Source organism: Chelonoidis abingdonii, chromosome 4 (genome assembly GCF_003597395.2).
Source record: "Chelonoidis abingdonii isolate Lonesome George chromosome 4, CheloAbing_2.0, whole genome shotgun sequence".
NCBI lineage: Eukaryota > Metazoa > Chordata > Testudines > Testudinidae > Chelonoidis > Chelonoidis abingdonii.
The window spans coordinates 147,178,760-147,192,203 of NC_133772.1; the positions used below are offsets into that span (position 1 = coordinate 147,178,760).

The 13,444-nt window shown below is 42.8% G+C and overlaps 1 protein-coding gene across 1 annotated transcript in view; it reads left to right on the forward strand.

The window, feature by feature from the left end:
* The window catches only part of KCNH5 (potassium voltage-gated channel subfamily H member 5), a 240,538-nt gene that overhangs the window by 173,881 nt on the left and 53,213 nt on the right, over positions 1-13,444 (forward strand). The window contains exon 9 of the mRNA XM_032789186.1: positions 11,749-12,001. Coding sequence (XP_032645077.1) covers positions 11,749-12,001 — 253 coding nt within the window. The remainder of the gene's footprint in view (positions 1-11,748; positions 12,002-13,444) is intronic.

The following is a 13,444-nucleotide window of genomic DNA, read 5'->3' on the forward strand; positions in this document are numbered from 1 at the left end:
AGCATGTTGTGGGGGCCTCAGAAAGAAAAAGGTTGAGAACCCCTGCCTTAAAGGACCAATCTGGGCTGGGTCTTTGGTGATAATTTGTCCTCAAATTTCATCTTCAAGCCACAGTGCTCATTGTTCTTTCTCACTCCTCCTTCCTGCATACCTATGAATAGAGAATCGATGAAACTAAGAGTGTCCTTTTATTTGTATTATTTAAACTGAAGCAAGTGGCCTGTGATCAATCATTCTTAAAACATTTAGAAGTCAAAGCTCGAACATTGACAGCTAGGACAATACACACAATACATTGCATATGCACTGTACATACCATAATATGATAATACATAACTCATATGTAGGAGGGAATTTGTTTTTATACAGCTCCTTTCATGCTCAAGGTACCTTGGTTATTTAGCCAGTAATGAATTAAATTTAGATCGTGAGTAAATTTATGGGAAAATGCAGTAGCCATTATATATTTAAAAGTCTCTCAAAGGCAACATTGCACATTAGAACCTCTTCTTCTGAGAGAGACAAATGTGAGCCAGAACATTCTCTCAATATAATCTTTTAAGTAGTTGTAAAAATATTTATAGTAACAGCCTGAGATATTAAAATGTTTACACTGAATTTGAGCTTTTTAGTTTTAATCAAAATGTGCTTGACAGCAAATGAAACATTAATAGGTTGCAGTTTTCCTCTAAAAATAGGTCATTACAGGTGAACCTGCACAACTGTTTGTTTACATCCAGCTGTTTCTATGAAGGTCCCACTCTCCTAATGGCAAAATTGTGAAATGTCAATAAAGCTGAAAGATTTTCCTTCCTTTGACTCTTAGTTAAAGTTTGGCTTGAGATTCTCTTAAAAAGTAATAAAATCAATGGTCAGATAATTTCTAACATGATTTAATGGTCCACTTCTCAATAAAAGACACAGGTTGAAAGGGAACAATTTATTCCTCAGTTTTTAGGTAGGAATCTATCTGAGCCAGTTTCACATTGTAACTCCTGAAGTGGAGACAACAGGAAAACAATACAGTATTAAAAATATTCATTACTAATGGCATGACCCAATATGCAATAATGCAGAAGAGACATGACTATGGTAAATATTTTCAGGCTGCAATTTTATGAATCATAAATCTCAGAAAATGCAAGGAAATTCAGTCCCCTCCGCTGCTAGTGAGATCTTCAATGGCGCTATGAAATATTGTTGACACCCCAGTACTGAAACCTGAGATTCATGACCTCAGGACATCTCTCCCAGTGTGCTGATGCCCTGTAAAATCAGGCTGCTATTTCTACATGGTCTCATCCTGGAAACTTGTCTGTATGGCCTCTACTGCCATCTATTCCTACCACCAGCACAGTCCTCATACTGTAAGCAGGGCTGGCTCTAGGTTTTTTGCTGCCCCAAGCAAAAAAAATTTTGGCTGCCCCCCGTGCCAGCCCTGGGCTGCCCCCCACACCCCGCTGCTACCCCAGCCCTGGGCTCTTCCCCCCCACTCACATGCCCTGCCGCCCCAGCGTTGGGCTTCCCCCTCTCCCACCAGTGCCCTCCCCACTTCCCCCCCACCAGTGCCCCCCACACACACCTCCTGCCGCCCCAGCCCTGGGCTCTGCCCCACCCCTGCACCCTGCTTCCGCCACAGCCCTGGGTCACTGGTAACTCGCTCCCAGGGCGGGTCATTCAGCAGGAATTTTAGATGTGCACAGAATGCAGACAGGATTGGTTCCCATATGGTTACAGAACTGCAGTAAAGTGGAACAATTTTCAGCTTGCGTGATTGGAGGATATCTGGATGCATATTATAAGACCGTCCTACATAAATGAGGAAAAGTTGAGGTGCCTTTATTATTCTTTTGTTCCACTCTTTCTTTCTATGGGGAATTTGCCAGTGCAATATCACTGTCTTCCTTTTAAACAAACAACAAAAAAGGCAATGGCTTTGAAAATAGCAGTTCCAGTCTAACCACCACGAGAAGCATTTCTTGCTAATTTTATCCTACTTTTTCTACAGCAAGTTACAGTGATCAGTATATTTGATTTGGGAAAAATGAAGTAACAGCTGCGCAAACTGAGCTTGAGCAGTCCTGAATTTGAGGTGTTCAAATCTGGAAGCAGGTGCTCTGTGTGTGGTTGAGGGGGGCGGGCTGTGGCTCCACGGGAGAGCACAGGCAGCATGTATGCGCAGGTGTCTGGTGCGCAGGAGCCAGACATGCTGGCTCGAGTGGCACGGTAATGGGGTTGGGGTGGGAGAAGGGTAGGGGATTCTGGGGGGGGGCAAGTCAAAGGACAGGGTGCAGGGGAGGTTAGATGGGTCAGGGTTTGTAGAGGGCAGTCAGGGGACAGGCAGCGTTGGATAGGCATAGGAGTCCAGGGTTGTCAGGGGACGGTAGGGAGGAAGTTGGGGGGGATGGGGGGCTCAGGAGGGGCAGTTGGAGACAAGGAGAAGGGATGGCTTAGTTAGGGGCAGTGGGTCCTCGAAGAGGGAGCAAATCAGGGGACAAGGAACAGCGGTGCTTAGATAGGAGGTGGGGTCCTGGGGGGAAGTTAGGGGCAGGGGTCCTGGGAGGGGGCAATCAGGGGACAAGGAACAGCGGTGCTTAGATAGGAGGTGGGGTCCTGGGGGGAAGTTAGGGGCAGGGGTCCTGGGAGGGGGCAATCAGGGGACAAGGAACAGCGGTGCTTAGATAGGGGCAGGGGTCCCGGGAGGGGGTGATCAGGGAGCAGGGGGGTTGGATGGGTTGGGGTTTCTGTGGGGGGCAGTCGGAGGGAGTGGATGATAGCAGGGTGAGGCTTCCCTCCCCATGGAGTGTCCTGTGTTGTGAATGTTAAAATAGGGGTATCCCTACCACTCTCCACTCACAGCACACTGCCGCATGACGTGCCCCTCCTTCCTTTCCAGTTGGTAGTGGCCAAGGGAATGCTGGGAAATGTAGTTCTTTCCCTGCTCCAGGGCTGGCTCTATAGGCAGGGAGCTAACCGAGGAACTGCAGCTCCCAGAGCCCCCTGTTGGTTCTGCCGCCCCTGCAGATAGGCTGCCCCCAAGCAGGTGCTTGCTTTGCAGGTGCCTAAAGCCTCCCCTGACTGAAAGATCAGGAGGACACGTTCCCTGTTTTCTTGCCATGCAGAATTTGCACCATATACAAGGTACAACAACCATGAAATGTACATATGATTCCAGACTCAACAAGAAAAATAAAATAATCTGGACAAATACTGTCCCAAGTTGTAAAGGCTGGCTTGTCGGCAGCGGATGAACAAGAAGTCTCCCTCACCTCGCAGAACTGTTCAAGAGTCACTCACAATTGCAGTCCACTCCCTCTTGGAGAGCAGGATGCAGAAAATGGAAGAAACAGAACCATGAGCCACCCACCTTCCACACAGGCCTACAGAACAGGGTCTGTGTATTGGTGGGAGCACTCTGCTTCCTCCTAATGAATGATGCTGATTACTTGCCTCCTGTGCACAACCAGCAGCACCAAGATGGTGCCTATGTAATCCATACCCACTCAAGGTTTGTCTACACAGCAGCTGGGAGGCACAAGTCCCAGCTTGGGTAGATGCACCGTGCTAGCTGTCCTTGAGCTAGTGTCCCAAAATAGCAACATGGCCATGTGGCACAGGTGGTGGCTCAGGCTAGCCACTCAAGTATGTACCCAGGTGGATGGGTGGGTCTGTACTTAGGTGGCTAATGTGAGCAGTCGAATGTCCTGCTGCTGATATACTGCTATTTTTAGCATGCCAGCTCAAAGAGCTAGCATGGCTATGTCCACTCAAGGTGGGAACATACCCTCAGTAATGCTGTGCACCTGGTTTGTCAAGAGAGGGAGAACTGAACCTGGGACATCTAGATCTTAAATCTTGAGCCTTTACTGCTTGAGCAAAAAAGATATTCTGTTAGCTAAGGCAGTGGCAGCCCCACCAACCAGTTTATGTGACCCAGCCACCGCCTGAGGGTGACAGTGCCACAGTGAGTGGTTATATTTGCTCCTCCTGGAGCAATGTAGCTTTGTACTGCTCTCTGTGCAGGGCTGAGATGCAAAGTCTAGCCTCAGGGAGAATCTTTTCTTTGTATCATTTGCATCTTTTGACATCTGAATGATCCCCTTATTTAATGACACTATGGCCCAGATTAAAACAAAAAGTTCCCCACGTCAGTGGTAGGACTGGAGACTGGAATTTTTTGTCAGTCTCAAAACTGTGGGTGCATTTTATTTTATTTTATTTTATTTTATTGCTGGAGATGGTGAGATTCTGCAGTGTGAATCTCAAGATTTTTTTTCTTATCGCAAAAAGTGGTGTTACCATGAGTTTCTTAATGATATTGGCTAACTTCTAATGTAGTTGTCACTTCAAAGAGTTGTGTAATGTCTATATTTTTGATATGTGTATAGTAGGACTTAAAGGGATGAAAACTCCCTCTGTAGTGTACCTACATAGCACAGTGTGGGATCTTACACCTTGTATCATCTGTACATTTCATTAATGTGCTCATTACTACATTTTCCAGAGCATTTATTAATGTATTAAAAAATCAGACCAAACCTTCCAGCAGTTACGTCCCCACCAGGAGCGGCGCCGGGGTTTTTGGCGCCCTAGGCGCAGTGCCAGCTCACCGGTCCCGCGGGTCCTGTGGATCTCCTGCAGGCGTGCCTGCGGACGGTCCGCTGGTCCCGCGGCTCTGGTGGACCTGCCGCAGTCGTGCCTGCGGATGCTCCAGCGGAGCCGCGGGATCAGCGGACTGTCCGCAAGCACGTCTGCGGGAGGTCCACCGGAGCAGTCTACTGCCCTCTCAAATCCTGGTGCCCTAGGCGACCGCCTAGGTCGCCTAAATGGAAGCGCCGGCCCTGGTCCCCACAGCATAATATAGGGTAATTTATCATTATCAGTTGTTTCAAGACCAACAGCCAGTTTTTATCCGTGTTGAGAAGATTGAATTTAGTTTAATCCAAACTAATTTGTAGCCATTTCTGTATATTTCCAACACTTGTTAGTGTTATTCAATTCAGAAATGTTCCTTGTTGTTACTGTACTGCCAATTCTGTCTCAATGCTCTGGTCACCAGTGTAATTCATATTCTTTATTGCTTAAAAAATATAATTAAGCTCAGTTTGCAGATCTGGTGCTTTCAGCATTTAAAGCAAACTACATAAGAGACCTGAAGAAGATCTCTGTAGAGCTTGAGAGCTTGTCCCTTTCACTAACAGAAGATGGTCCAATAAAAGATATAACCTCACTGACCTTATCTCTCTCTTGGAATTTTAGACAGTTCAACTCAATAGTAAGAAACCTTCCTTGTTTTCATTAAATACTCAATGCTAGCATGTTCTATCCAATCTATTAAAAACAGTCTTAATCCATGCAGGGTTAATAACGCTGATCAATCTGCCTATTTGTAAAAAAATCCAATTTACAGTATGAAAGTGCTCAGTGATTGCATATCAGCTGTTTCTTAACTTTGCCTACTAAGCAGCTAATTCAATGCCCATTGTGAGATTTATGGCCAGATTTTCAAAAGAGCTCAGCACCTGACTTAATCAGTTTTTATGCAAATCCAGTCAGTTTCTTTGGGTGCCTAATGGGAACTGAGCTCTTTTGAAAGTCTGACCTTGATTGTGGCTGCTGAGCACTTCTGAAAATCTAGCTCTTAATGGCCTCTTCCCAGCAAGGAATTGATCTGGGGGCTCCCAGACAAAAGTGGGCATACTCTTCCCCCCCCCCAGTCGAAGTTCATTTTGTGTAAAAGTTATTCTGCCACCACTGAATAAATCTCATGGCTCGTGCGGTGAGAGAATGAGAATTTAGATCATTATAAGTCTGCTTCAGTATGTGATTTGTCAACCTGGTATTCCCTGACATGACTTCAGAGATATTGTCATGTCCATGAAGCCATTCAGCAGCCTTCTCAGACTGGAGAAGATTTCAGAAATATATAAAATGGTTCCAGCAGACATTATTTATACTGTCTTAATCCACAATGTCTTTATTTTAATTCATTTGCCAGTCTTGCAGCTCTTTTATAATCTCTGCTCCGTGTAGAATTCTGTGATCTATTCTGAAGGCTTATTTTAAACTGCTTGAGTACACTTAGAAAATGCTAGGAGGAAAAAAAAAATCAGATGAGCCTCCCTGGGAATTTCACTGTTCCCTTCCAGGTCTCAAGTTTAGCACAGAGACATAGATGTACTGTACCATTTATTTCTGAGTATTCCAGAGCTTTTAATACCATTGTCACAAGTCTCTGGCTACATACATAAACATCTTGCTCACCGTCTAAACTGCACATATTCAGAGATAGAACCTAGCATCTTCGTTCTAGAAATATAAACGACTACCACATGTGCTGAAGGAAACTGTCTATCTGCTGTGATTGTATTAGGGCTTATATCCGGTATGGGCTGGCTTGAAGATGATGATAAAATCAAATCTGAATATTCTTTTTGTAAGCAACTGAGCAGGTTTGATTTTCCACTCAGAAGAGGGCACCTCTTCGGTGCATTGCTTGGTCTCAGCAGTTAAGCAAAGCTGTCCCTCAGGTATTAGGGGTCCACTGTGGTTCAGTCCAATAGATACCAGTCTGTGGCTTCACAGATGCAAATGTCACCATGAACATATGACACAGAACTCAGAACCTTCTCTGTTAAAAATCAGAGGATTCTATCAACTGAGCTAAAGCAGGTTTTTCTGCATAGGGGGATTCTACATTGCCTTTCATTTTTGCAGCAAACGGTAGTGGGTTCTGTTTTTATGATGTTTAGATGGTGAGCAATAGTTACTGACTGTGAAGTCTGCAGCCACAGCTTTATTACATAGAACCCTGCAGACTGCATTCTCCCAAGCTTATGCTCTGAAGCTATCACATAGTAAAGCATTGTAATCAGCAACCTTCATATTGATTTGTTCATAAAACAAGGATTCCACGCACACGCAAAAAAATAAAAATAAAATAAAAATGAAGACTCCTCAGGAAAAATCTTACCTCTTTGGAAACTGGAAATTGGTTTTTGATACATTGCTTAAAATATACAAAAATCAAACAAACAAACAAAAACAATACCTAACAGGTATTTTGTATCCTCTTTGGATACATGCCATTTTAAAAATGTGACATTTGAGGAGACAATTTAGATTCTTTGTTTTTAACCATGTAATCAGAATGTCTAGTTCTTACTCTGGTGACTAATGGCCATTCTCAGCAGGGCTTGTATATAAAAGAGAAACACCTGGTCTGTTACTGTGCTTTCTTAGTAACTTCAGAAGGATTCTTGTAATTTCAGAAGGTTCCACCTTGTTTCTGCAGAAAATAGAATCATGTTTCCACACCAGAATCTTCTTTACATAAGCAGGAAAACTACCATGCAGAATCTGATCTGTGCCATCAAATCCCCTTCTTACAGTACTGCCCCGAGTCATGTTAGTGGAGCTGATGGTCTCCATTAAACACTTTCTGAACCCTTGATGCTTGCATTTGTACAGTCAGAAAGGAGCTATAATAAAGGCTAGTCAGAGACTGTAGAATCCGGTGCTGGGAGCATACAGTATATGGATTCATAATTGAGATTACCCATTTTCTCGCTATTTTCTCTTGATATTTCCACATTTACTTTTTATTTTCTTCTGTAGCCAAGATCCTTTGTAAAATCTTTTAACACAAAATACTTCCTATTTAGTTGTCTTCAACTTCATTCTCTGTTCTCAGTTCAAGGAGAACAACATATTGTAAAAATGAAATTGTTCAGCCAGTGGCTAGATCTTTGCTGCTTGCTCTTTTACTGTTGTGTTGCCGAAGAGTGAAGTCTCAGTGTATATAAAGAAGGTGCTATCAGAATAGTCACTTTCTAAATGGAGTCTTTTGGATCATTATTTCAATTAAATTACTGAATTCTGTGTGATTTACTGAACTGGCATTTTCTGTGCAATGGAGTTCTTGCCACCATTCTTGTTACGGTGTTTGATGATAGAAATACTACTGTACCTATAAAAAAGAACACTACTTGGTATCACAGAATCAGAAAAATTGGGCTGAAAGGGATCTTGAGATGTCATCAAATCCAGCCCCTTTCGCTGAGCAGGACTAAGTAAACTTAGACCATCCTCGACAGGTGTTTGGCCAATGTGGTGTTAAAAACTTTCAGTGCTGGGGATTCTACAACCTTCCTTAGAGGCCTATTCAAGAGTGTAATTACCTTTAGAATTAGAAAGATTTTTTGAATAGCTAACCTAAATCTCCCTTGCTGCAGATTATGACCATCACTGCTTGTCCTACCTTCAATGGATATGGAGAACAATTGATCACAGACCCCTTGTATCAGCCCTTAAAGTATTTGAAGACTGCTATCAGGTCACTCTTTGGTCTTGTTTTCTCAAGACTAAACATGCCCAGTTTTTTTAACCTTTCTTCATAAATCAGGTTTGCTAAACTTTTTGTGATATTTGTTGCTCTTCTCTGAACTCCCTCTAATTTAACCACATTTTTCTTGAAATGTTGAACCCTGAGCTGAACACAGTATTCCGGCTGAAGTCTCACTAGTATAAAGTAAAGCAAGATAATTACCTCTCATGCCTTACATAGGACATTCCTGTTCATACATTCCAGAATGATTTTTGCCTTTTTCACAACTGCATCACATTGTTGATGCATATTCAATTTGTGATCCACTGTAACCCCAAGATCCTTTTCTGCAGTAGTACCATCTATCCAATCTATTCTAGTTATGCATTTGATTTTTTCCTTCCTAAGTGAAGTACTTTGCGCTTATGTTTTTTTTAATTTCATCTTGTTGAATTCAGACCAATTCTTGAATTTGTCAAGATCATTTTAAATTCTAATTCTGTCCTCCAAAGTGCTTGCAATCCTGTCCAGTCTTTTAAGATTTCTGAAAACATGCTTCACGCCTTGTCCCTCTTAGATTTTGGAAGGCACTTCATATTCTTAAACCTTGGGTCGAGTGCTGTAGCTATCTTTAGAAATCTGACATCAGTACCTTCTTTGCATTTTGTCAAATCTGCTGTGAAAGTGTTCTTAAAATGAACACCAGAATGTGGATAAAACAGCGCAGGGGACATACAATTCTCCCCCAAGGAGTTCAGTAACAAATTTAAGTAACATGTTTTTTTTAACAATCGTCATCAGCATGGAAGCGTGGCCTTTGGAATGGTGGCTGAAGGGAAATGCTTGTTCTCACTTTTAGGTGACACTATAAATAAGAAGCAGGCAGTGTTATCTCCCATAAATGTAAACAAATTTGTCTTAGGCCTGGACTACAGTAGTGGGGGGGTGGGGATGGGGGTTTCGAACTAAGATACACAGCTTCAGCTACATGAATAAAGTATCTTAGTTTGACTTACCTGGCCGTCTTTGTGGCGGCAAGTCGACTGCCACGGCTCCCCTGTGGAATCCACTTAGTCCTCCTGCCGAGGTGGAGTACGAGCATTGATTAGCAGATTGATTTATCGCGTCCAGACGAGACGCAATAAATCGATCCCCGATACATTGAATACTACCCACCGATCCGTACCCTTAGTGATTGGCTGAACAAGAAGTAGGACTGAGTGGACGTGTAGGCTCTAAAGTTTTACATTGTTTCATTTTTGAGTGCAGTTATGTAACAAAAAAAAATCTACATTTATAAGTTGGACTTTCATGGTAAAGAGATTGCATGACAGTATTTATATGAGGGATGTGCTGGCTTCTGCTTCCCGCCACCGTCATTGGCCTGGGACGGCAACCCGCGGCTAGTGGGAGCCACGATCAGCCGAACTTGCGGACGTGGCAGGTAAACAAACCGGCTTGATCCACCAAGGTGCTTACGCTGGGGAGCTGTGTGCGAAAGGTTGCCGACCCCTGAACTGGATGTAAAAATTACTGTGCCAGGTTCTGTGACCTGTATTATGAGGGAGGTCAGATTAGATTATTAGAATAGTCCCTTTTGGTCTTAAACATTTGTGAATATATATGCTTAAAATTTACCTTGACTGTTTTCCAGTCCATTATCTCAAAGATAACAATATGACTTAGAAAGCAGCAAAAAGTCCTGTGGCAGCTGCATCCGACGAAGTGGGTATTCACCCACGAAAACTCATACTCCAATACGTCTGTTAGTCTATAAGGTGCCACAGGACTCTTTGCTGCTTTTACAGATCCAGACTAACACGGCTAACCCTCTGAATATGACTTAGATCTATTAAAACAGAGAAGGGACACATATTAAGGTAATGAATTAAGATCTGGATAGTTTATTGTCTCACAGTTCTATCCTATGTACCTTTTAGCAATATCATACAATAATAATAATAATTAATATCATTCTTTATAACAGATCTTGATTGAACAGAAATTAAAATTCCTACATTAACATGAGCATAGTTGCCACAAAGTTAGTTCAGTGTTGCCTGGATTTCTCTGATAAAGTGTTCCTTGACATTCTAAGGTCTGGCAAACTGTTCATGAACTGGAGACTGTCTCACATTATTGCCTGGGGAGGAAACTTCAGTAAGGTGAGAACATGCGCAGTGTTATTTGTTGACCTGCAGTTTTCTCTGTATATGAGACTTTCACAGTGTAGTTAATTTGTGTCCATTGGGCTTAATTTACACCTTGTCATACGTTTTTGTTAGCAGCCTTAAAAAGAGAATATTCCCAAGTAAATTTGCTACCATGTTCTTAAGGATTTACATCACTATTAGCAAGTTTGAGAAAATGTGCTCATGTTAAATGTGCATTTCACAAGCCTAGTTCTTATAATTGCTGGTGATTTGCAGTTTGTCACTTTCTTTCTTTAACTGGTTAGTCTTTGCTAACTTTCCCTTTATTGTATCTGTAGGAAAAGCCGCGTACGGTAAGAATTTATCTCACAGGACGGCCAAGATCAAGTGATCTATCATTGGCTGTCTTCAGGTTCAGAGTGCGGCTTTTCACTCACTTGTGCTTTATATTTCTTATTGCGAGATTGCATAACATTTTTGTTCTCATTTGTTCTAATCTTGAAGTTCTTTTGGTATCTTATTCAGAGTGTAAGCTCTTTGTGGAAGGGATTGTCTCTTATTATGTCTTTATACAGCACCAGGCACAATGGGGATCTGATCTCAGTTGAGACTGTAGGTGCTTTCATAATGCACATAATAAATGATCATCTATTTCAAGGCTTTGGGGGCCAGGTTTTTAAAGGACATACATCAGTAGCACTTTCAGTAGCTCATATGTGCACATGCTGAACAGATAATGAGGTGGTTTGTGCATAGCTTCCCATCTTTACAAACTGGATCTGAAGGTGCAAGTGCTGGGGTTTGCTTTCGTACGCTTGCCCATTTAGAAGCATTGAAGCAGGCAACAGCCGCACTTCCACCAGTGGCTTATCAATGTGCCTCAATTCTCTGCTTTCACAGGGACCGTCTCTGTCAGTCAGTGGGTAATTCAGATGCCCAGGCTGCTGAGACCGCCAACACGGGTGCCAATTAGTGCCAACTGTAAATGATGTGTTTTGTAGAATTTATGTTTGTAGGAACTGATGTAATAATGCCTCGCTCTTACATCGGACTTCTCATCAGTAGGTCTCAAAGCACTTTACAAATGAGATCAGTATCATTATCCCTATATCATGGACATAGGTGGAAAATTCCCTCTGAATACTGTCTGAAGGTGACTATGGTAAAAAATATTCTGCTGCAGGAATGTCTCTTTGTGAAGCAGTTTCTAAAAACACCTACTGATCTTGTATCATATTCCCAGCTGATTTTTTTCCTTTCTTTATTCAGGTTCTTTCCATTTGTCCCAAGGACATGAGGGCAGATATCTGCGTGCATCTGAACCGGAAGGTTTTTAACGAGCACCCTGCCTTTCGACTGGCTAGTGATGGCTGCCTGAGGGCTCTGGCTGTGGAGTTTCAGACTATTCACTGTGCTCCAGGAGACCTCATCTACCATGCTGGAGAAAGCGTAGACGCGCTCTGCTTTGTGGTGTCGGGATCCCTAGAAGTCATACAGGATGATGAGGTGGTTGCTATTTTAGGTACTGTGATCTTTACTGAAATGGTCGTAACCTACATAAATAATGGGGAGCTGCTCCCCGAGTTTTATCTAATAATCTAGTTTGAAATGTAAGTTACTCAGTCATGTCTCTCAGCCTGTCTAATCAGAGGTGCTTATTGACATTGTGTCTAACTGTTCCTGAGCATTGCCTAACTGGCAAAACCCCCACCACTTGCCTTGTTCCCAGTGCGCATGATTTTATGAGTTTCATTTTGTTATTCCTTCCATCCTATCTCTACAATTGTGAGTTGATCCTGGGAATATGGTATTCCTAGAGGAAGGACTTAGCAGGAGATGGGTCTTCCACTGAGACCTATATAAAGTCTGGCTTTGTCTGCCCTCATTAGGTTGTCCGACAGCTGGGGTGTAGCTGCTGAAAAGCCTCTGCCTCTGTGTCTTATCCTATCCCAGTACGTGTAGAACATTAGCTGTCTTGGAGGATCATGATTCTTGGCAAATCTTCAAAGAGAGGATACAGGATGAAGAGTAGATGGCTGTAAAGCAAATAATTAAGGGGGTGAGAGAAGTGTTTGGAGAGGCAGATTGCTCAGGCAAATCTTGTGGACTTCATTTGCTATTCTTAGAAAGCCCTTGCCTTGCCAGAGATCATAAAATGATGCACAGTTTTAGCATCGTGAAGCAATTATGTCAAGAAATGCAATTGCAGTGAATGACCTTCCTCAGGGAAACACATACTGAGTAGCTTGCAGCATTGTGTTCTGTTAATTACAGCTTTATCTTGTGGTAAATTCCCTCCTAGAATAGGAGCGAGGAAGCTAGAGGGGAGAGTGATATTTGGATATTCTGGATCAGGTGAGTTTTGTCTTAGCAGAAATGATTTGCTCAGTGAGTTGTGGATATGCTTTCCTTCTGCTTGGCTTCGAATAATAACTGGTCTTGCTCAGTAGCACTGTAGCAGTGCATTGGGACCATGAAAGATGAGTGGTTGTCACAGCACTGAAACACTTCGTCTCCAGAGAGACTCCTCTAGCAGTAAATCCTTCACATTTTATTCCTGTAGGAATGCTCTTTCTGCCTATTCTGGCTCACTGGTCAGAGGTAGGGTGTCCCTGAGCATAACAGAATGGCATCTGTGTGCTTGAAATTCTTTAAATCTTCTACCAAAGGAAATGTGTGCAGTTTTTTTGGGCTCTCAGAGGAGTATTTTCCATGTTAACCTTCACTTGCCTGTATTCTAGTCTGTTTTGTTTTTTTCCCACTGACACATCAGTGCTAAGTTTTCTCCTGAGTCAGGAACAAAAGACACAGAAACTCTTTGCTGGGCAGTGAAATGACGCACTTACATCATTGTTGTGAATTGGCCCACAGGCCAATCCCAAAGAAAATAAATAGTGGTTTGAGCTGGATAGATATGCAAATTAGGGCTGACCCAAGCAAATCTATGCCCCATAGGAAGGCATTT